Source organism: Bidens hawaiensis, unplaced genomic scaffold (assembly GCF_021521415.1).
Source record: "Bidens hawaiensis isolate Kalapana, Puna unplaced genomic scaffold, B.hawaiensis_p1.1 tig00031786_1, whole genome shotgun sequence".
In the NCBI taxonomy this organism is placed as follows: domain Eukaryota; kingdom Viridiplantae; phylum Streptophyta; class Magnoliopsida; order Asterales; family Asteraceae; genus Bidens; species Bidens hawaiensis.
In genome coordinates, this window is record NW_027495375.1 from 169,879 (window position 1) to 193,431 (window position 23,553).

At 37.5% G+C, this 23,553-nt stretch overlaps 1 protein-coding gene across 1 annotated transcript; it reads left to right on the forward strand.

Moving 5' to 3' along the window:
• The first annotated feature begins 354 nt into the window (after positions 1 to 354).
• LOC143582562 (zinc finger BED domain-containing protein RICESLEEPER 1-like) lies at positions 355 to 1,076 on the forward strand. The gene is made up of 2 exons (XM_077065092.1): positions 355 to 925; positions 994 to 1,076. Exons 1-2 carry the CDS (start codon positions 355 to 357, stop codon positions 1,074 to 1,076), a joined length of 654 nt encoding a protein of 217 aa, XP_076921207.1.
• Positions 1,077 to 23,553: the final 22,477 nt, after the last annotated feature.

Genomic DNA, 23,553 nt, shown 5'->3' on the forward strand with positions numbered 1-23,553 from the left:
GGTTGAAAGCACAAGATCATATTATCGATTGTATTCGCAATGCGGTCAAATATGTTAGGCAATCGCTTGCTAGGCTTTCAAATTTTAAAGCGTGTGCTAGTGAAAAAAAAAAGTAGACTCGAAAGCTCTGTTATCCCTAGATGTTTCCACTAGGTTGAACGGCACCTATGACATGTTAGAAATGGCTATTAAATTTGATAAGGCATTTGATTTGTATGCTCGTAAGGATCCTAATTTTCAGATTGAGTTAGGTGACATTCCTGATGGTCATCATTGGGATTTGCTCTAATAATAGCAAATTTGCTAGAAGTATTCAAACATAAAACGGTTGATGTTTCTTGTTCAACATATGTGATGGCTCATGAGTTATATGATGAGGTTATGGACATTGAGGATACCTTAGATGAGATGTTTAAAAAAAGTAACGATCACTTTGAATTTATGAAGATGGTTTCTTTGATGAAACATAAATTTCTTAAGTATTGTGGTGATAAAGATAAGAAAAATATGTTGTTTGACTTTGTGGTTATTCTAGATCCACAAATGAAGCTTGACATGATACAATACGGTTGCCAAAAAGTTGTTGATTTAATGGAAGATTTGACTGAAGAAAAATATAAAGAAATGGTGGCTAATCTGGTTGATGAGGTGAAAGCCGAGATGCAATTATTGATAACTGAGTATGAGATTTTGTATCAAATTGGCGCAAGCAATCTTATAAGGACAGAAAATACACCTAAAGAAGTTCGGTCAAGTAACTGTTCTTGGAAGGCTAAATTTGAAAAATTTCGGGGTTTCGGAAACAAGTCAGAATTTGAAAAATATCTTGTGTATGGTGTTGAACCCTCAGAAGATAATTTTGATATCTTACAAAGGTGGAAGGTAAATTCGGCTCGATATCCGACCCTTTCTAAGATGGCTAAAGGTAATATTAACAAATCTTGTGTTTTTAATTTTATAAATAAGTATTTATTAATTTGGTTTCTCTTTCAGGTATCTTTGTTGTTCCTGTTTCAACGGTTACTTCAGAGTCGGCTTTCAGCACCGGCGGACGCGTGGTCGACCCTTATTGTTAGGTCCCATCTCCGGTAACCCTACTTTGGTGTTGGATTTACTCATAAACACAGTTCTAAAATCAGAGTTAATTAAAAACTTTTCGCGGAATACTTAATATTAAACATTCTTACATAACATAAGTACTTGTCTTAACAAAATACATTAAGTCTTAAACAATAACATAAACGACACGTGAATCTTCCGTCTTCGATGCCAGTCTCCATCCATTTGCCACGTGTCCCACCTCAAGCAACATGCCTCATCCTACTCACCTGCGTGCATACTAAAAGTCAACTACGCTGAGTGAGTTCTAGTTAATCAATTAACATACATTACATTCATACCATACTCATACGTGTCCGGAGATACGTATTTATACCTTATTTACTATCACTTCTTTCGTACATACTTTACATATATGCATAAGTTCTTACATACTTTCTTTCATGAAACCCTATGGTATACCATAAGCTATTCTATCTTAAACATCACAGATATTATAAGGGTCTGGTCCCTTCTGTCTCGAATAACCATACCTTTATCATGCGTGCATACTTTACATATCTTCTAGTTATAAATATATATACGTACTTGTTCATACAATCATTATGTAACAATACATTCAATACACAATCATACACGTATCATACACTTACCAATCAAGTAAGTGTATTATCTACTACATAGGAGTACGCACACAGCCCCGGAAACATAACATATATAGGGGCTAGAACTCACTTGGAGTCGGTTTCTCTCGCTGTTAATGGTAACGCCCTTCCTTAGGACCCGATTCTACTCTTTTTATGGGTTTTGAGTTGTACCAACTTTGTATACCCGTGTTTCTCATAGTCCAGACGTCACCTTTTTTGTTCTATAATACACCCGTGAGGCTAAAACTCACCAAGTTCATGTTTTTCTGACATTTCACAACCCAATTTATCATTACATCGGTTTGCATGTCGATTCTAACCATAAAACTTAACCCTTTGGCCGAAGCTTACCTTTTTGCTCCGGGTTCGGTTCAGATCTGGACAACCCCGAAGATCTGGACGTTTTCTTGATGTTTGAGATACTCGAACACCAAGATATCCCTTGCTTTAGCCCGGATTCGGATTTGGGTCTTGAGAGAAAATGTGTGTGTTCTTGAGTGTGTGTGTGTGGTGGAAGGGAAGAAGGTGGTGAAAGGAAGGAAGGGTTGGATTTATATAGGGGACTATGGGCCCCACAACCCACTCACACTTCTAATTCCATTTATTATCCAAACATTAACACACCAAATTAAGTTAACGACACACAGTTAATTATAGAACTTTCTGTTATTTATAATTCTCAGAAAAGCGGATGTTACACTTATAGGAGTTCATTATCCCTTAATATAGTGGAGGCGTTAATTTGTACCCAAGACTGGAAACGAAAGGGACGAAAAGAGATTAACGAGTTTGAGGATTTAGTGAAAGACGAGGAGTTTGCAAAAGGTAACTATTCATATTTAGTTAATCATGTTCGACTAGTATTTGTTTCCAACTAATATTTTCCTACTCTTTTTAGATGTTTTTGAGAGAATCGGTAAGATGAAGATCGAATGAAAATTAAAGAGACCCGTTGGTGGATTATTTAAGTATTTTTGGGAAAAGATGAAACTGGATTGCCTTTTGTTTTGTTTGGATTGCTTTTTTGTTTTGTAAGGATGAATGATTTGGATTTTTGAAGTTTGGATGAATGGATTTGTACTTTATATTATTTGTTTTAATTATTTTGGATGAATTTCTACAGCCTTATTATTTTTGTTTGTATGAATATGCAGCTTATTATTTTTGTGCAGCATGCAAAAAAGTTATGCAGTATCATTCGGGTTTGCAGCCTATTATTTGTTTTGGATGATTTTGTAGTTGTGTTTTGGATAAATGCTTATGCTTCAAATGGGCCAAGAATTTGCAGGTGTGTTTTGGAAAATTGTTTTTGAATATATGGTCTATAAACTTATTAATGCTTCCATTTCAAATGGGTCATTTGCAAACCGGTTATCATGGTGAACATGCTTACAACCCGTTTCCAAACCCGCATTAAACCTGGACCGGCCCGTATCTAAACGGTCCGGTTCCATGTTTTAAAATCCCGTCTAAACGGTTCCGGTTCCGGTCTGGGTTGGTCCTGGTCGTACCCGTTGCACACCCCTGGCCACTTTTGGTCGGGGTGTGACAAATTAAATAGATTAGATTATGTGGTTGAGATTAAATATGATTAAAAAATTATGGGGAGATTTCTTTTGAGAACCACTTTGAGTTTTAAGAACTTGAAAGAACTCAACGTAACAATTTTTTTACACATACGTAATATATGTGGGTTATATATACATAAAAGAATTACAGAATTTTTTACACACCGAGTCGACTTATTACATATGTGTAACGGACGTTTAAAATTGTGTAATCACTGTACATCTTTATTCTCTCTCCAACTTTAATTTTTTAATCACATTTAATCTCAACAACATAATCTAATCTATTTAATTAAATGTGCAGTCAAGAATGAAGTTCTTAAGTTCTTAAAACTCAACAAGTTTATTAAAATATCCCTCCCTTATTATATATAGGGCATGTTTCTTTTAAGAACCACTTTGAGTTTTAAGATCTCGAAAGAACTCAATGTAACAATTTTTTTTTTTGAATTTTTTTTACATATATGTAATATACGTAGGTTACATGTACGTAGAAAAATTACAGCATTTTTTACGCACTAAGTCGACTTTTTACATAGCTGTAACGGACTTTTAAATTAGTGTAATCATTTTACATCTTTATTCTCTCTCCTAATTAATTTTTTAATCATATTTAATCTCAACAACATACTCTAACCAATTTAATTAAATGCGTGGTTAAGAATGAGGTTCTTAAAGTTCTTAAAACTCAACAAGGTTCTCAAATTATCCTTCATATATATATATATATATATATATATATATATATATATATATATATAGTTGGGATCCAGAGAGAACTCCTCTTAAAGAGAAAACTAATAAAAATTTATTTTTAACTTTTGTTAAAAACATATTTTATGATTTTTTTTCTTTCCTTCTTCTAATAAGATGATATTGTTCCTCAAAAAACGGTTGATGTAGTGCAAATATGCACTAATGTGTATTGCATATGTACAATAGTGTTTTATTACATATAATAATACAACACAATTGCATTATACAATACACACTATCAAATATATGCAAATACAACACTAATAATTGTATGCAACACACACTATCGCATATACGTAATACAAAACTAATGCACATATGCACTATATCGATTTTTTTTATGTATAATATAACACTATTACATGTATACAGTACAAACAATTGCATATACGTATTCAACACTATTCCACATACCAAAATACACACTAGTGCACATATGCACAAAAAGTCGATGTATTGCATATGTGCACTACAACGAGTTTTTATTATTATTATTTTTTTTATTTTTAGATTTTTTTCTAGTGAAGAATCACAACAAATCAGAAAGCTAAAAGAAAAAACAATTTAAATATATTTTTTTTTAAAAAATTAAAAATATTTCTTTAATAGTTCTCTAGTTCTCTCTCCAAGAAGGAGTTCTTTCTTGATCCTCTTCATATATATATATATAGAGAGGTTTGGTTAAAATAAAAACTCATTTAAGTTGTGAAAACTCTATAAACTCATTCTCAACCACATTTTTTAATTAAAGTTTGAATTTTGTGGTATACAATTAAAGTTAATAAAAAATGTAAACATAAATATAGCTTTTTCTCTCTCCTAAAAACATATATAAAAGTTAGTAAAAAAAAGTTAAAAATAGTAAAACAAATTTTTTTTTTTATGATTTTGGGTATGAAGTGAGCCGACTTGGTCAACCGATCAATAATCATCCAAATGCTATCATTGCGGCTTTGAGTAGTGGGGAGTTTAGTAATGAAATCCATGCCTATGTCTTCCCATTTCCAAACGGGGATCGGAGGTTGCTCAAGCAAGCCAAATGGATTTTGATATTCGGCTTTAACCTTAGAACAAGTGAGACATTTGGATACATATACCGCAATATCCTTCTTCATTCTTGGCCACCAAAACATGGGACGAAGATCGGCAAACATTTCATCCGCACTGGGATGAATAGAGTATCATGACTTATGAGCTTCATCGAGGATGAACATGCGAAGACCGTCACGATTGGGAACCCATAAAGGTTCAAATATTAAAGTAAACCGTTACGTTTGGTTTCAAGTTGGAGTTCAGCGCCACACGAAATCTCGTCGTATAATAATCAAACAAGTAATCAAGATTCAATCAATCAAACAAAGCAAATCACACCCGGGAATCCAATCAATCAAACAACAATCTCATGCAACTTAACTGATAAATATCATGTGTCAACTACAGACTAACTAACCTTTTAAACCTTAGGCATCCACGCTCGCTAACACACGACACTAGTTATCAAACGGTCCCTGCCAGTGTGACTCAACTAAGGGCAAACATATGCTTTCTCACAATTAACAGATCAAAACAATCCTATAAGCAATTATCATAGCAACCGGCATACTAATCGTTCTGATCGAAATAAACCTAAACTGATATTGTGCACAATAATACTAGACATCAATACTCATAGATTAACATCAAAATAATTGCAATCAATCGTTCTAGTACAAGAGAAAATAACGGAAATATTACAAACAATATATCCCGGGTATGACTCGAAGGGTCTAGCCACGTCTCAACATCTCTCGGTCTTCGATTATGATGATTTGGATCATATCTATGGACTCTAGATGAATGGAAATGATGATCGGCTGCTATTCTCCTTGGAAACTGCTCTGAAAACTCGATGATAGCGTCTAGGGTCGTCCAAATGTGATTTATAAAAGAAACCCTAACTTTCACGATTCTGGGACCATCGCGTAGCGCGATGGTCTCCTATCCTGGTCCATCACGCTACGCGATGGAGCAAAAGTCAACGCTTGGTCATAATTTATTGGGCATCGCGTAACACGATGCCCTGTCTTCCACACCCATCATGCTACACGATGGGTCTCTTCACTCAGCCGGTCCAAATAAATTCCTCGGTTCGCGTGCTGGACATCCCGGGTCTTCATTACGTGCTCGTACATGTCCAAATTAAGCGCGTTAAGTACCTGTTACCTGAAACACAATAACAACGTATAAAGTACCAAAGTTCCTAAACTAAACGAGTAAAACGAGTAAGTTAACATACTAATATATGTACAAATAAACCGAACATCACATCCCCACGCTTATCTTTTGCTTGCCCTCAAGCAAGACTCTAAAGTAAACATTAACCGCCATCATAGGTCACTCAATTATCACCATTAATACTAGCAAGGTTTAAGGTCATACCCAGTTTCCCAGACTGACACTTTCTAGATTGACAGCCCACAAATAAAGTTAATGTTACAATAAAACCATTGAATCACCCAGACAAGTGTACTTTGTTTCCGGTTAGGGCATACACGTTCACACCCCTCACACTATCAACACTCCTCTCGGTTTAGTACCTGGACTAGCAAAAGATGTGCTAGTATATGTTTCTGCCCTCAAAATACCTAATATGAGTTACAACTTAATATGCTTGCAGGTCAGTCTTATCTCCATCCATTTACCACCGGTTGCATAAAGACTCGGACTAAGGTTTTGCTGAGGCTTAGGGTTGGGCACGGATTAGGCTTATTTAGTGACTCAGGTGGATGAAACCCAGTTAAACAAACCAATATACGGACTCACGAATACAAACAAACTAAATACACAATCAACTGCTATTTACATACTCGACTGCTAATAACAACTGAAATACTAAACTGATAACTTCTTTTTGTCTTTTTGCTGATTTTTTGATTTTTTTTTTGCATCAACAACTGATAATTACAACTCAGAACTTTACAACTTTACAACTTGTCTGATTAAGTACAACTCGATATATATACGACTCGATAACGAACTGGATTTCATCAGACGGGTTAAAATAAAATAAAGGCCAAGGCTGCAATGGTGTGTAATGTTCAGTTTAGAAAACGAAAAAGGATAAGGTCCAAACGGGCTCCTAGGGGATAATGTCGGGTAAGGAATTTATTTAGTGAGGAAACTATGTACTGAACGGGTTTTCTAAAGTCCTAATCTCCCTACAGGTGGTGGCATTAAGATCTTGAAAAGCATGTGACAAGCAAGTTCTAATTCTGTAAAACATATCGGTTTCCTTAAATAAATGACAAGACATGTTTTATATATACTATATAATATGTGTATTAAGTATAGGGGCTAATCTCACAATATGCCTGGAAATAAAGGCTGCCGATATGAAACATGTATGCCCGTCACCTTGACTCGTTATTCCCGCCTAAACGATTCCATTTTCAACTTCTCATTTTAAAAACATTTGTCAGGAAAACTATCGAGAAGCTGAAAAACCAACCATGACAAAAAACCTCTAACTTGACATTAATAGCAATAAGTGACAGTTAATAACTTAGGTTTCTGAATACTCTTCAAGGTACTATCGGGCTAAAATTTTCAATTTTCCCCCATCCCCACACTTGAGGTTGACATTGTCCTCAATGTTAAATTAATAAAATAATTAATAAACATTTGGGGAACAGGGTTGAACTGACAATTTGACTACTTAAAAACTCGGGGAACAAATGTGATGGGCTTAAGCAACAAATATACAATTACATTTCAAAAAAAACTAAAATATAAAAATAACAAAATAGTTTATGAAACCAAAATCACATGATAATAATGACAATGCAATGCTAAACTCGGCCCACGAATCTCAACATATTCGTGACACACATCTCCACAACTGACCAATACCGACTAATCACATCTGCATAAATCTCGAGACATGTATAAGCAACCACTCACAAATATAAAGATTTAGGTCTTTCGAGAATTAATATTATTATAATATAAAAATCATTACCGAGCCGAGTTAGTCACTTTCATAAAAATTTTGTTAACCAGTTAAAAAATATAATAAAAGACCTAACTCACTTTCATAGGAATCACGGTTGCTTATCCTTGACCTTAAGGATTGGTTTCTATATTTTATTAAATTTTGATCTGTTTAGTTTATCGTTCTTGAATTCTAAAGTTTTCACATGAGGTCTTATTATATTTTAAACCCACACAATGGTACGGATTACGCGTCGACACGTAATTATCCAAGCCCTCGCATGGAAGACATAATAAGTACGTTGTGTGCAACAACTCGAAACCTGGAATGATTTTGAAAGACGGGACAAATGAAATATGATAACGACATGGTGGATACGCCGCTGGTACATCCTATATATAAGTGACATTGTCATATTTCCCATTTATGGCGTCTTTTGGGTCATTCAAAGATCGACATTATTGTTTTTGTAAAATTGTTTTAAACAGCTCCTTGTATTAGCTGTTTTATTTTAAAATTTTATTTTAATTTTAATTTCGGGACGAAATTTTCAAAAGTTGTGAATCCTGTATCATTCGTTAATTTTCAAACCCGAAAACCCAACCCATTTTAAATTTTCGGTTTTGTTTTATATATATATATATATATATATATATATATATATATATATATATATAATATTGTAATGATATCCAAAGTTTCGTTTCTTGTGCTTTATGTGACATTTGTTTTTTATTTATTTTGTATACGTATTCGTTAAATCGACCCGGGCTATCGTTTCAATGTATTATTGATCATCCTTTAATATTAATATAATTTTCTAGGTGATTCACGAGTATCGTTTGTTCGTTTTTCATACGTTTTGTTCGATCATCGAAACTTCGGGATTTAAGGTTTCTATTTTAAATAATCTACAAACTATCCGGTTAAAATGTAAAAAATTTTCAAGTATTTAAACTTTTATTACACTTTTATAATTTATCAAAGTACAAGGTTTGTTTGGTAATTTATATTTAAATTATGTTTAATATAACTTTAAAGATAAGGGGCTTAAAGTGTAAATGTTTCAAAATATAATATAATATATATAAAAAATATATTCCAGCCATCTCCATCCCGTCATCCCCGTTTTTCCGGCGGCGGGAATTCCGGCCACCGCTAACTAAAACTCCATAAAATTCGGGCGAACCCCAAAACTCCATAAAACTCGCGTATTAATTCAATTAAATCCCGTAATGAGCATTGACACTAATGGCAAGGCGTAATCTTCGTCCAAAACGCATGAAAACGACTTATAATGAGTATATTAATTCCGGGTAACCGCCGAATTATACCAAAAATCCATTAACTGTAATTAATTGTTATACGTTCAATTAAACCCTATAAATAGGCGCAAACAATCGTCTAAGCTTGTACCACACCTCAACTCAATCTAATATACACTCAAAAATCTCTAATTTGTTCATTCAAAACCGTCTCCGGCCAAGTCCTTGTTCTCCATCGTTTCATCATCAAATCAAGTAAGTAATATATGCATTGTACTCGTCTTGAGCCGTAGAATAAAACCCCTAAGCTAATTTGGTTGTACATCAAACGGATTTAGAACCTAGGGTTTTATAATGTAGGAGATGATCTAGTAATATAATATATACATATATATATATATATTTATCTATTTCCAATTTTAAATGAAAAGCAAGACTAGGTCAATTGGTTAAGCCGTGCATGTGTGGGATGGGAGACACGGGTTCGAACCGGGTCTGTCTCATTAAACTTTTGGTTTATTTTTCTTTTTCATATCTTATTTATTATTATTATTATTGGTTTTCTAAAACCAAAACAAAGAAATTAAAACCATAATAAATTAAATAAAATTTTTTTATAAAATATATTTTTCATTTTCCGAAAAACCAAAATTTTATAATCGTTAACCCGTTAATTTAAATTAGTTTGTTAACCCGTTACATAGTTAAACTCTTTTCTTTCGATCCGTTAACTTATATTTCGTCAACCAAAACCCACTAACTCTACAATTTGCTAGTTTTTATTTTCATTAAACCGTTAGTAACTTTAATTAATTTACTCATTTTGTTATAAACCCGACTAATATTATATTAATAATTAGTTATCTTGGCATCGTAAAAATAAGCTTTTACCTTCCAAATCTCACTTAATAAATGTTTTGAATCTCATTACTTTGGTCATTAGAATAAATCGTCATAACTTTAAAACTCGTTAATATTAACTCACCCGTTAAACTTTAGTTCGGTAATATTAATTCGTTAATTCGTCAAACATTAAATCATTAGCTTATAATTCATTAAACCATTAAAGGTAGCTTTATGCTTTGTTAGCTTTTAATTTCTTTCACCTTAATTCGTTAACATAAATATTATTCGAGACATGATTACCAATTAAAATCCGTTAAAATCTTAAACACTATAATACCATAAAATGCTAATAAAATACATTAAAATAATATAATACCCCGTTAACCAAATATTTATAACTTTATCAATCCCGTTGGTTAGATTTTGTTCTTGTTTTTATTTATAGTTCGAGAAGTTCAATTGTTTCGGATTCTTTAAAGTACTTTCGGTTGCTTTGGTTTCATTATTGTGCTTACGGTTTATATTTCAAGTTATCTTCGATTTCGAGGTGAGTTTCTCACAACCCTTTTTAACGTTTTCATATTTTGGGGTAGCATATGTATCTATTACAATTCAAGTATTATGATTTCGATTACAAACTACAATTCACTATATGGACTTGTGTGTTACTTGATTACTTGCTCGAATTTACTTGCACGTGGTGGCCTCAATAAGTATGATCATACGCCCCCCTTTGCACTCAGGTCCATTTGTATCGAGTGGAAAAGGGCCTCATTATCCGAGTACGTTGGTTGCTACCAACTGGAAATGACATTACTTGCGCGATTACGCGAGTACGTTGGTTGATACCAACTGGAAAGGACTTTACTTGCTCGTTTATCACTTGTCCTGAACTCACCAGCTATGTTCATAGCTGACTTTATTTTATACATATGTTACAGGTGTAAAGATACGAGAATGAAAGTTAGAAGACACATAGCATGCCTATAAGATATTCAAAGAACAACTTATCATTTATTTATGTATTGTTTCAACTTGTATTACTTGATAAACTTGTGTTACATGATGATTTAAATGAAACAATATTATTATGGTCACCTAATAGTGTCACGTGTGTTTGAGCAATCTGTACGTCACACTCATGCGTTTCCGCTTTAGCCGGGGTGTTACAAAAAGTACCTTACGGTCATGTAAATGTAGTCTTTTCCTGATCTTCAGGATGAATAGCTATTTGGTAATAACCCGAATAACCGTCTAAAAAAACAATAGAATTTTTGACCTGATAGCGTTTCCACAATCTGATCGATAAATGGAAGCGGAAAGTGACCTTTCGATGTTTCCCCGTTCAGTTTTCGATAATCAATGCAAATACGCCACCCAGTTACCGGCCGGGTGGCAACCTCGTTACCTTAGTCTTCCTTGACGACTTGGATTCCCGCCTTCTTAGGGACTGTTTAAGTCGGGCTCACACATGTGCTGTCTTAAATGGCAAAACTAATTCCACCATCGAGCCACTTTAGCACCTCCTTCTTTCCAACTTCCCGCATGTTCGAGTTCAACCGTCTTTGTGCATCATGCGCGGGTTTCACATCCGGATCTGTCAAAATTTTGTGCATAACAATCAAGGGACTAATCCCTTTCAGATCCGCGATGGTCCACCCGATGGCCTCCTTATTCGCAACCAGCACCTTCAGCAAAGCAGATTCCGGTTCCAAAGACAAGTTAGAAGCTATAATAACAGGCAATGTATCATTCTTACCCCAAAACGCGTATTTCACATGCCTCGGTAGCTCCTTCAGCTTGACTTTTGGTGCTTCCTGTAAAGATGGTTTCAACCCGGTATCAATCTTTTCGGGAAGCGGTTCCACCTGAACTGACCACGGGGTCGATTTCCCCGTAAAGCTGCAACCTCCAGCGTTTTCTCTTCCTCTTCCAGCTGCTTATCAGTCTCCACCTGTAATCTGTCAAACATAAAACACGTCTCTGTTGTACCATCCATGTCCACGACCGAGTCATATAACGGAATGCAATCGTCAATAATGTCCGCCATAAAGCATTCATCATCAACCGGAGCATTATTTACATGTGTGAAAACATTAAGTGTAAGCTTATGGTTACCAAATGCCAAGTCTACAGTACCGGTTCGACAATCGATTTTGGCATTTGCGGTGGCCAAAAATGGCATACCAAGGATAACCGTAGGCTGTTTGGTTCTCTCACCCGAAACATAATCGAGAACCAAAAAGTCAATTGGAAAGTAAAAATCTTCCACCTTGACGATCACGTCATGTAACATTCCCCGAGGAAGTTTCAGTGTCTGGTCCGTGAGAACAACCGTAGTCGCGGCTGCCTGAAGCGGACCGAAATCATACTAATCATACAGACTTCCCGGGAGGATGCTAATGCTAGCTCCAAGATCTAGGAGTGCCCGTGTCATTTTAAAATCACCCACCTGAATGGATATAATGGGTGTTCCCGGATCTTGTAACTTAGGTGGATGAGCACCCGAAAGAATTGCACTCACATTATCTGTTAAATCAATCTGTTTAGGGATCTTTCGGTTTTGTTTTTATCTGCACAAATCTTTCAAGTACTTCGCATAGGTGGGAACTTGTTTTATGGCATCTAAAAGAGGAATGTTAATTTTAACCTGTCTAAACGTTTCCCACATTTCTTCCTGCTGTGGGCCCCGTTTAGATGCCATATTCGCCTTTGATGGCGACAACAAGGCATCGGGATAGGGGACGGTTTTAGCCTTCCCCTTGTCCTTAGCATTGTTCTTGTCATCCTTCAGAACCTGTTCGTTTATTTTAATTTCACTTTTATTATTTTCAATTAAAACCAGTTCTGGTTCGTCGTCACTGACGACTGTTTCATCAATATCCTCCACCACCCCATCAACCCGAGATGGTGGAACCCAACCTTATTATCATACTTTTTCCCATTTTTTAAAATACTTACCTGATTGACATGCTTCATCAAACTCGAACTCGAACTGAAGTGTTGCGGGTTCACTGTGGTATAACTCGGTAACTAACCCGCGGTTTTCTGTAACTTTGCCATGTCTGCTGCGAACTGACTATCTGTTTCGACATTGCTTCTGATGACTTATCCCTCAACTCGAACTGTTTCTGCATTTCTTTCTGATTATCTGTCAAAAGTTTTAGCAACGCATCGAGTTTTGAATGAACTGACTCGTCTAAATTTCCCGAACTACCCTTCTGCTAGTCCTGATTCTGATTACTCGAGGAACTGTTACCCTGGTAACCATCTCTGTTATATCCCCGACTGTTACTCTGACTGTTCGAATCACCCTGTCGGTAGCTGTTATGCTATTGGTTTTGACTAGACCCTTGAAAAATCGGATTCGACTAACTCGACGCGTTCCTGTATCTGAAATTCGGGTGATTCCTTAAGCCTGGGTGATATGTATTTGAATTGAACCCTTGGCCCTTAGAATCCCCGTACGCGTAACTGACTTCCTCCTTGTCCGGGTACTCGTCATCATATCAAACCCGGGGCAATTTTCTGTCTTATGCCCCAACTCGCCACAATCTGCACAAACCGGGAATTTCACCCCGACCTTACCAACCTCTTTCTTTTTCTCTTTTCGATAACCCGCGAGTTCTCGTTCCAACTATGCAATTCTGTCTGACTCGCTTGAGGCTGATTTAACCGATCTGGTGACCCCAACTTTTCGTCTTCGTTCAGCAGCTGCTTCTGACTTGGAATCCTCACACATAAACTCAAGAAAATCCGAATCGTCCTCTTCGGGTTGATTCAATAACATACAATTACACGGTGATTTCAAATATTTTCTGTCTTCATAAGTCAACCCATCAACAAAGCACTTAACCAACTCCCACAACTTAATCTGATGGCACGAGCACTTCCTAATCATCTCCTTATAACGAGTAAAGGCCTCATGAAATAACTCACCCGGTAACTTTGAAAAATGTCAAATCTCCATCCAGGCCTCGTTAGTCTTCGACTGCGAATAGTACTCGTTAAGGAAAACCTGCTGCATCTCAACCCAGCTCTCAATACTGTGCATCAGTAGCGAGTTGAACCAGTGTTTTGCTTTGTCTTTTAGTGAGAACTAGAACAACTGCAACCGAACCTCATCCTGATCGTATGTACCATCACCAATAGGCCCGCAAATAGCTGAAAATCTGACAAGTGTGAATACGGGTCTTCCGATCCTAGTCCGTGAAAATGTGGAACTATGTTGATGTAGGACGGACGGGATTTAAATGTCGGTTGTCCCAGCTTATGAACCTGTGGGACAATAGGTGAGGCACCATCTGAAAAATCCGGTATGAACCGACTGTTAACACCATGAACCGGAGGCCCATAATTCCATCGTCTGGCCCTCGGTTCCTCAAAACCTCCCTAGTTAACCTGAATCGGTTGTCTTCGTTCCTCCTGATATCTTCCAATACGACCTCTATCTTGATCTCTCCTCCACCTGTTACCTCTCACCCTAACCGGTTCCTCAACCTCTACAACCTCTTCAACATGCAAACCCGCATCTTCATTTCTCGGTTCAAACCCGTCATTTCTTCTAATTCTCCAATCATCCCCATTGCTGCCTTCATGCCTCGGTTCTTGTTCCTCATCATATCCCTCTTCTTCGTCTTCGGTGTGAATACTGACATGATCGAAATCCCGTAATATCGGCTGTCGGTGACTAGGGGTGTTGTTCGGGGCTGATGGTCCGGGTCTGTCAAAGTTTCGGTTTCAGTTTCTGGATTGACGGGCTGAATTTTGTGGTTGTGTATTGGTGTTTATTGGTGGTGGTAGGTCGTTATTAGGTGGATTTTGATTATTTGGTTGGTTGGGTTCGGGTTGGAAAACTTCGGGTGGTGGGTTTTGGTTTTGATTCCGGTTCTAGTTCTGACCTTCCATGTCTGACTGTCTGATCTGAGCTCGGTTCTGCCGAGCTAACCGTTTGATTTCTGGCTCGTAAATCAACGAATAATTCCTTCCTGAATGGCGCGTATGCATAAACCTGTTACCTGCACAAACAACACACCCCGCGTAAAATGGGAAAATAAAACTAAACTAAAATTAAAAACAAAAACTAAATTAAATTAATTTAAACAAAGAAATCACTTAACACAAAAACACTAAGCGCACTAACTTTCCGGCAATTGCGCCATTTTGATGCTAGACTGTCGCTATCTAGTCAAAAACAATTAAATCACTGTCCTAATAACCTAAGTAAGCTAGGTTAAGTAGGGTGTCGAACCACGAGAAGTATGTGATCAGTGTAATGTGAAACTAATTCCTAACATTATGAAGTGAACTATTTCAGAGTGTTGATCACACTAGCAAACAATTTGGTTTTATAATAATCAAACAAGTAATCAAGATTCAATCAATCAAACAAAGCAAATCACACCCGGGAATCCAAGTAAGCAATCAAACAGCAATCTCATGCAACTTAACAGATAAACTATCCTGTGTCAACTACAGACTGACTAACCGGTTAAACCTTAGGCATCCACGCTCGCTAACACACGGCACTGGTTATCAAACGGTCCCTGCCAAAGTGACTCAACTAAGGGAAAACGTATGCTTCCTCACAATTAACAGGTCAAAACAATCCTATAAGCAATTATCATAGAAACTGGCACACTAATCGTTCTGATCGAAATAAACCTAAAATGACGTTGTGCACAATAATACTAGACATCAATTGTCACACCCCGACTAGCACAATGCGGAAGCGTAAAACGGGAATGTAACAGACACCTCTGGTATCAACACATTGTTTATAAAGAAACATTACAAACTAATTTACAATATATTACATTTCTCTGTGCTATCATTGTTTTACAGTCTAGGTGGTGCAAACAAAACTAATTCGTTAACTAAACGTTCTTACTACTAACACCCTTGCTTCTATTCACATAGCATCGACCACACACTTCAAGCAAGTAACAGATCACCCAATTACTCCGATTTAGGTACACCTGAAAAGCAGTTTAAAACGGGTCAACTACAAGAGTTGGTGAGTTTCACGAGTTTCAAGAAATCAGTAATGAGTATTCACAAGTCAGCACTTGTAATCATGAAATAAGTATGTATGTATGTGATGTAATTATGCTAAGCTACAGTGAAGCCTGGACTGTTTGTGCTGCGTGCCTCCATTTCCCACGCTCAATCAACCACTGTGGCCCCTTTCCGCCCACAACATGCCCCGGTAGCTATGTCTAACACTACATAGCTGGTTCGTAAAAATTATGGTCATGTGCAAACGGTTTTGGTGTCTCGGCAAACCGTGCCGGCTCCGTTTGGGTTTGTCAAACCAATAGTACTATTCACAAGCCACCGGCTCGAAGTTAATCACTGTGATCGTGGGGACTTTCGTGTGTTAGCACTTAGATAATTCACATCATCACATGTTTCAGATAAGTACATAGATATAAGCAAACATGCTTTTCACCCCAAAAGTTCGTAAAACAGTTTAAAAGTGGGGTCATGAAACTCACGGTTTAGTCGATAATCAGTACTGTATCAGGTCGTGGTTCGTTTGGTCTGCTATCAGTAGTTCCAATAATCAATATTATAATAATATTAATATTTTAATATTATTATAATCTCAATACTAAACTGTGCTGTATAACTAATCTAGGTGTAGCTGGAATGCCCAGAAAGTGGCGATAAGCTTAGGTTGTTATGTTGTTCAGTGTCTAATACTTAAAACCGAACTTGGCTCAGACTCCCGTTTTCCCAGCTAGGCCAAGTTGCTCGTTTACGCGTTCAGAAAACAGTTATGGGAAAATAAGCTTGGGTAAATGTATTGGTTAATAACATGATTAAGTTATCAAGAAAGATTACACACTGGGGTCCCGGATTAGCCACGGGGCCCGTTTCTGTTTATTCAGTTTGATTTGAGAAGAAACGCGCACAATCCCCCCGGATTATCCAGGTTTCTCATAGAAAAGTTCATTTTCACTTAATTAGTCCAAACATATGATTTTTGATCATTCTTGGTGTTTTGATATTCCCGCAGGTTCACTAGTCGCGAACTTGCCGATTGTTATAAAAACTGAATTTGTTTAATATTCAGATTAGCATAATTAATTAACCGTTAATTATTAAATTATGAAAATTTAACCACTTATCAATTAAAATATGTATATTTTTATAAAAATATTTCTGGAATTTATTTACTGATTTATTAATTTATAAAATTTCATTTTATCAGCTATATTTCGCCTGAAAATCGTCCGTTTACCCCAAACAATTTCCAAAAATTCCAAAAAAGTTCCTGAATACTCAAATCATGTCCCAACACAACCTGTATCAATTCTAGAATGTAAAAAGCTCGTGCAATATTCTTTTCGGCCCAAATTCGGCTGTAAAAATTCACACGAACGCAAATATACAAAACACCTTTAAACTTCTCCAAATGATCCCAAAAATCATATGTGATTAAAATACATCAAATCTGAGTTCTCAGAAAAATTTCATAATTTTTGAAGTATTTTAGCTATTTTTCCCAAATAAACGTCCTAATTCGGTAATAAATTCGCCAAATATTCTCGATTGGTCGAAAAAATACCAAATTTGAACAGGGACTCATTGACATGGTCCCTGATGTCCCTGAAAAATTTCAAGTCCTAAAAATATGCACATCACAACCTTAACCTAAATAGCCCGTAAGCGATTGTTTCGGCATTACCTTTTAATCAAGTTTTCAGGTTCTTGTGCTTCTAAGCAGGATAGGTACAAGTCCTATATCACAAACCAAGAAATATTTCATCAACATAACAGCCCTTAACTTAGGGTTTCGGCTAGTGCACAAAAACGAACTTTTGAACCGTAAAATCGTCGTTTCAACCCTTTAATCCGTGTTTATGGCCAAAAAAACTATCAAAACAGGTTCCTTACCATGTGTATGATCAAAACATGTTTATGGACCATTTTTAGGATTTTTACACGGTTAGGAATGATTTTTAGTAACCAAGACATGTTTTTATGGTATTAAACAAGTTCAAAAGCTACTTATTTAAGCTCCTTACCTTAGGTTTTGAAGTTTTTCTGGCTGGAGCAGAGTTTGTATCCAGAGTTTTCAAGAAAATGAGGTTAAAATATCTTGTATCTAGTTTAAATATGAAAGAACTAAAAGGGGGGGGGGGTTTGCTGTTGCGATCGGGATATATATAGGCCCACCTTGGTCCCATTTTGGCCCAAGTTTCTGATTTCTCAAGCCCAAACACGAAAAGCCCGGTCCAAATTTAGTTCGGGTTCGGTTTTTGGCGCGAAAAACTTATCGGGTGCATTAAACAGCGCGAAAACGAGTGTTTTTCGGCTAGTTTTGTGTAAAATTATAAAAACATACTATATGTTTGTAAAAATCAAAAATATTTTCACGAATCACTTAAAACATTTCAAATAAGTGTTTGGTAAGTCTTTTTCGGCTTAACGGATGATACAATGCTTGGTTTGTAACTATCTTTTGCGTTTAAATCTATTGCGGGTGGTTAAACGAGCATGTTTTCGTTTAACTTGTTTGCTATCAAACTAAGATCATATTTCTAATATTTTAGCTTATATAGATCGTATATCACTTATAGATGCCCCCCCGAGATATCTGGGTCATAACCCGACCCGTTCGGTTAATCGTTCGTTTGTTACGCAAAAGGCGTTTATTTGCTTAATCGGTAATTACGTACTGAGGTGTACCTTGTTTTGGCTCAAATGTCACATTCTCCCCCCGTTAGAAAATTTCGTCCCCGAAATTTGATTATTCAACTTTTTCTTTGTTTGGAAACAGGTGCGGGTATTTCTTTTTGAATTCGGATTTCCGCTCCCACGTGAATTCGGGTCCCCTTTGTGAATTCCACCAAACTTTTACTAGAGAGATTTTGTTGTGTCTTAATTGTTTTATTTTTCCCTCTAATATTTCCACCGGTTCTTCAACGAAATTCAGTTTTTCGTTTATGTTTAAGTCTTTTAATGGCACGATTTCGGTTTCATCAGTAAGACACTTTTTCAGGTTCGAAATATGAATGACATCGTGAATAGAACTCAACTCCACAGGAAGTTTCAGTCGGTAAGCTACCGGACCTATCTTAGAAATGACTTCATATGGCACAATGTATCGCGGGGCTAGTTTACCGGTTTTTCCGAATCGAATGACGCCTTTCCACGGGGATACTTTCAGAAAAACTCTGTCGCCTATTTCAAAGGATAACGGCTTTCTACGAACATCAGCATAGCTTTTCTGTCGATCTCGGGCAATTTTCAATTTGTTTGTGATTTTACGGATTTTGTCGGTGGTTTCTTGAATCAAGTCAGATCGTGTAATTTGGGTATCTCCAACCTCAGTCCAACACAAGGGTGATCTACATTTCCGTCCGTACAGCGCTTCATACGGTGCCGCTTGAATGCTACTGTGATAGCTATTGTTGTACGAAAATTCGACCAGTGGAAGATGTTGATCCCAGTTTCCACCAAAGTCTAGTACACAAGCGCGAAGCAAATCTTCTAAGGTTTGAATGGTTCGCTCAGATTGACCGTCGGTTTGGGGATGGTAGGCGGTACTTAGGTCAATTCGGGTTCCCAAAGCTTCTTGTACGGCTTGCCAAAAGCGAGAGGTGAAATGGCTATCGCGATCAGAAATAATTGAAACGGGTACGCCGTGTCGGGATACGATTTCATTGATGTAGATATGAGCAAGTTTTTCGGTTGTGAACGTGGTTCGGATTGGAAGGAAGTGTGCGGATTTGGTTAGTCGGTCAACTATTACCCATATTGCATCGTTTCCTCTGGAGGTTTTTGGGAGATGTGTTACAAAATCCATGGTAATCTGTTCCCATTTCCATTGTGGTATTTCCGGTTGGTGCAACATTCCCAAAGGTTTTTGATATTCAGCCTTAACTCTCGCACACGTTAAACATTTACTGACGTACGTGGCTATATCCTTCTTCACACCGGGCCACCAATAATACTCCTTCAAGTCCTTGTACATCTTATCCGTTCCAAGATAAATGGAGTATTTGGATTTGTGGGCTTCGTCCATGATCAAGTCACGCAGATTGCTGAAAGTGGGAATCCAAACTCGGTTTTTATAGTATAGAATTTCGCCAGTTCTTTCTTCAAAATTTTTTTCGGTTCCATGCAAGTTTTCATTTTCCAAGTGATCTCCTTTCAGAGCTTCGTTTTGAGCAATACGAATTTGCTTGGTGAGGCTGGTTTGGACGATCATTCCAAGTGCTCGGACCCATAGTGGTTTGATCCTGTCTTTTCTACTCAAGGAATCTGCCACTATATTAGCCTTGCCCGGGTGGTATCGAATCTCACAGTCGTAATCATTCAACAATTCTACCCATCTTCTCTGCCTCATATTTAGTTCTTTCTGGTCGAAAATATGTTGTAGGCTTTTGTGGTCGGTGTATACTGTACACTTGGTGCCATACAAATAGTGCCTCCAGATCTTGAGTGCAAAAATAACCGCACCCAGTTCCAAGTCATGGGTGGTATAATTCTTCTCGTGCACCTTTAATTGTCGAGAAGCGTATGCTATGAATTTGTTTCTTTGCATAAGTACGCACCCTAAACCTTTCCGGGACGCATCACAATAAACTACCAGATCATCAGTTCCCTCTGGAAGACTCAGTATCGGGGCTTGGCATAATTTCTGTTTCAGCAATTGAAAAGCCGCTTCTTGATCTTCTCCCCACACATAAGCGCGATCTTTTTGAGTCAAAAGAGTTAAAGGTTGGGCTATGCTGGAAAAATTAGCAATAAAGCGTCGGTAATACCCAGCTAAACCCAAAAATTGGCGGATCTCTTTCGGTGACTTTGGGGCTTGCCAATTTTTGATGGCTTCAATCTTACTCAGGTCTACATGGATACCGTGTCGATTAACAATGTGTCCTAGAAATTGTACTTCTTGTAGCCAAAATTCACATTTTGACAGCTTGGCATACAACCTTTCCTGCTTCAACAGATCCAAGATAGTTCGTAAATGCTGCTCGTGTTCCTCCTTGGTTTTCGAATATATCAAAATGTCATCAATAAACACGATAACGAATTTGTCGAGGTACGGTTTACAAACTCGATTCATAAAGTCCATGAAAACTGCGGGAGCATTAGTCAGTCCGAACGGCATAACTAAGAATTCGTAGTGGCCATAACGAGTTCGGAACGCCGTTTTAGACACGTCTTCCTCTTGAATCTTAACTTGATGGTAACCGGATCGAAGGTCAATTTTCGAGAAATAGTTTGCCCCTTGGAGTTGGTCAAACAAGTCATCTATTCGTGGAAGAGGGTATCGGTTCTTGATGGTAACTTTGTTTAATTCCCGGTAATCGGTGCACATTCTAAAACTTCCATCTTTCTTCTTTACGAACAATACCGGTGCTCCCCAAGGAGAATAACTAGGACGAATGAAACCCTTATCTAACAATTCCTGTAACTAGTTGGATAGTTCTTGCATTTCAGAGGGTGCCAATCGATAAGGTGCCTTAGCAATAGGGGCTGATCCTGGAATTAAGTCTATGCGGAATTCAACCTGTCGGTTCGGTGGTAATCCGGGTAAATCGTCAGGAAAGACATCGGGGTATTCACGTACAACGGGAATTTTTTCTATGCGTTTCTCATCAGGATTCTTTATAGTCACGTTTGCCAGGAATGCAATACAACCTTGGCGTAAACATTTCAACACTTTGAGATGAGACACGAGAGGTAACATCGAACAAGACTTATCTCCTTGTACTACAATCATTTCACCATTCGGAAGTGGAATTTTAACCGTCTTGTCGTTACACACAATCTCCGCCTTATACTTGGTTAACCAGTCCATGCCAACGATTACATCAAAACTTCCTAACTCTACCGGGAGTAGGTCAATAAGGAATGGGTGGTCATTAAGAATAATGGAACAGTTTTGGATTATTTGGTTGACAGTTATAGAGTTACCGTTAGCAAGCTCTATAGTATAGGGATTTGTTAGTTCACTAACTGGCATATTACGCAGGGACATAAAACTAGTGGAAACAAAGCTTCTATCGGCACCAGTATCAAATAATACAAAAGCATATTGATCAGAAACAACAAATGCATCTGTTACCACGTTCGGGTCTTGTCGTGCTTCTCCTGACCCAATAACAAACGCGCGTCCCCGAGACGCACCTGAAGTCGATGCTTGGTTTCAACCGGTGACTGCTCCTCGATTCAGCTTGGGGCAGTCCCTTCTAAAGTGTTCCGTGCTCCCACATTCAAAACAAGCATGGCGATTCACTACAGTTGAGTTTTGCTGAGCTGGTTGCTGACGGATTGGTTGTGGTCTCGGTAGTTGGGAACGACGGGTTTGGGTTGTCTGGGCTGGTCGGTTTACAATCTCCATACCGATTCGGCAATTAGGACCACCATTGTGTCCAGTCCTTCCACACCTTTGACATATTATCGGTCTACACTCACCCACATGATGAAAATTACATTTATCACATTTAGGCCATGGTCCCTTGTACCTATCTCGTTTCACTCCAGAACTGCTCATGACATAATTTTGTATTGTCGGGTGTGCACGTTTATTTGCTGGCCTTCCTTGTGACCCTGATCCATAATTAGTTCGCTTCATACCCGATGATTCCCCGGCTATTCTCAACACTCCGCTCCTTACCAAGTCGAAAGTTACGATGCCGGCATGAGTCACGGCATTCTCGATTGAAGTGTGACCCACAGAGTTCACCAAACTCCTCACTTCCGGGGCTAAACCCCAAATATAACGTTCAACTCGTTTATTTTCAGGAGTTACTAACCACGGTACTAAGCGAGCCAATTCATTGAAGCGGTTCGTGTATCCCAAATGATCCGCTCCTCTCATCTCCAAACTCCAAAGTTCGTGTTCTAATCTTTGAATTTCGTTCCTTGGGCAGAAATGTTCCAACATCAGTGTTTTGAGTTCAGCCCATGTCATGTGATTCACCGTATCTTGACCTTTTATCTGTACCGTAGTGTTCCACCACATTAATGCGTGATCAGTGAAAGTAGAAGCAACATACTTGACTATGTTTTCCGGTGGACAATTACTGATATTGAGAACAGATTCAGTTTTCTCAATCCACTTGATTAATCCGTTTGGCCCTTCAGTGCCTTTGAAATCAATCGTTTTACAGGCCATAAAGTTTTTGATCGAATATTCCCTTCGAGGGGGATTAGGGTGGTTATTATCATTGCTTGGGTTCGGTGGGGGATTATTTGCATTGGTAGGGGTATTTGTATTAGGTGGGGGATTGTTATTTGTAATTGTTTCATTTTTGGTTGGGGGAGCATTATTGTTTTGTTGTTGATTTGTTTGCATATTTGCGTTTACACCGGCAGTTACTTGTGTTACGATAAGTGGGATTACTGCGTGCATTTGCCGAGCAATCATCTCGGCTATTTCTGCCTCAGTCATAGGGTTTGCTTTCTTTGGGGCCATT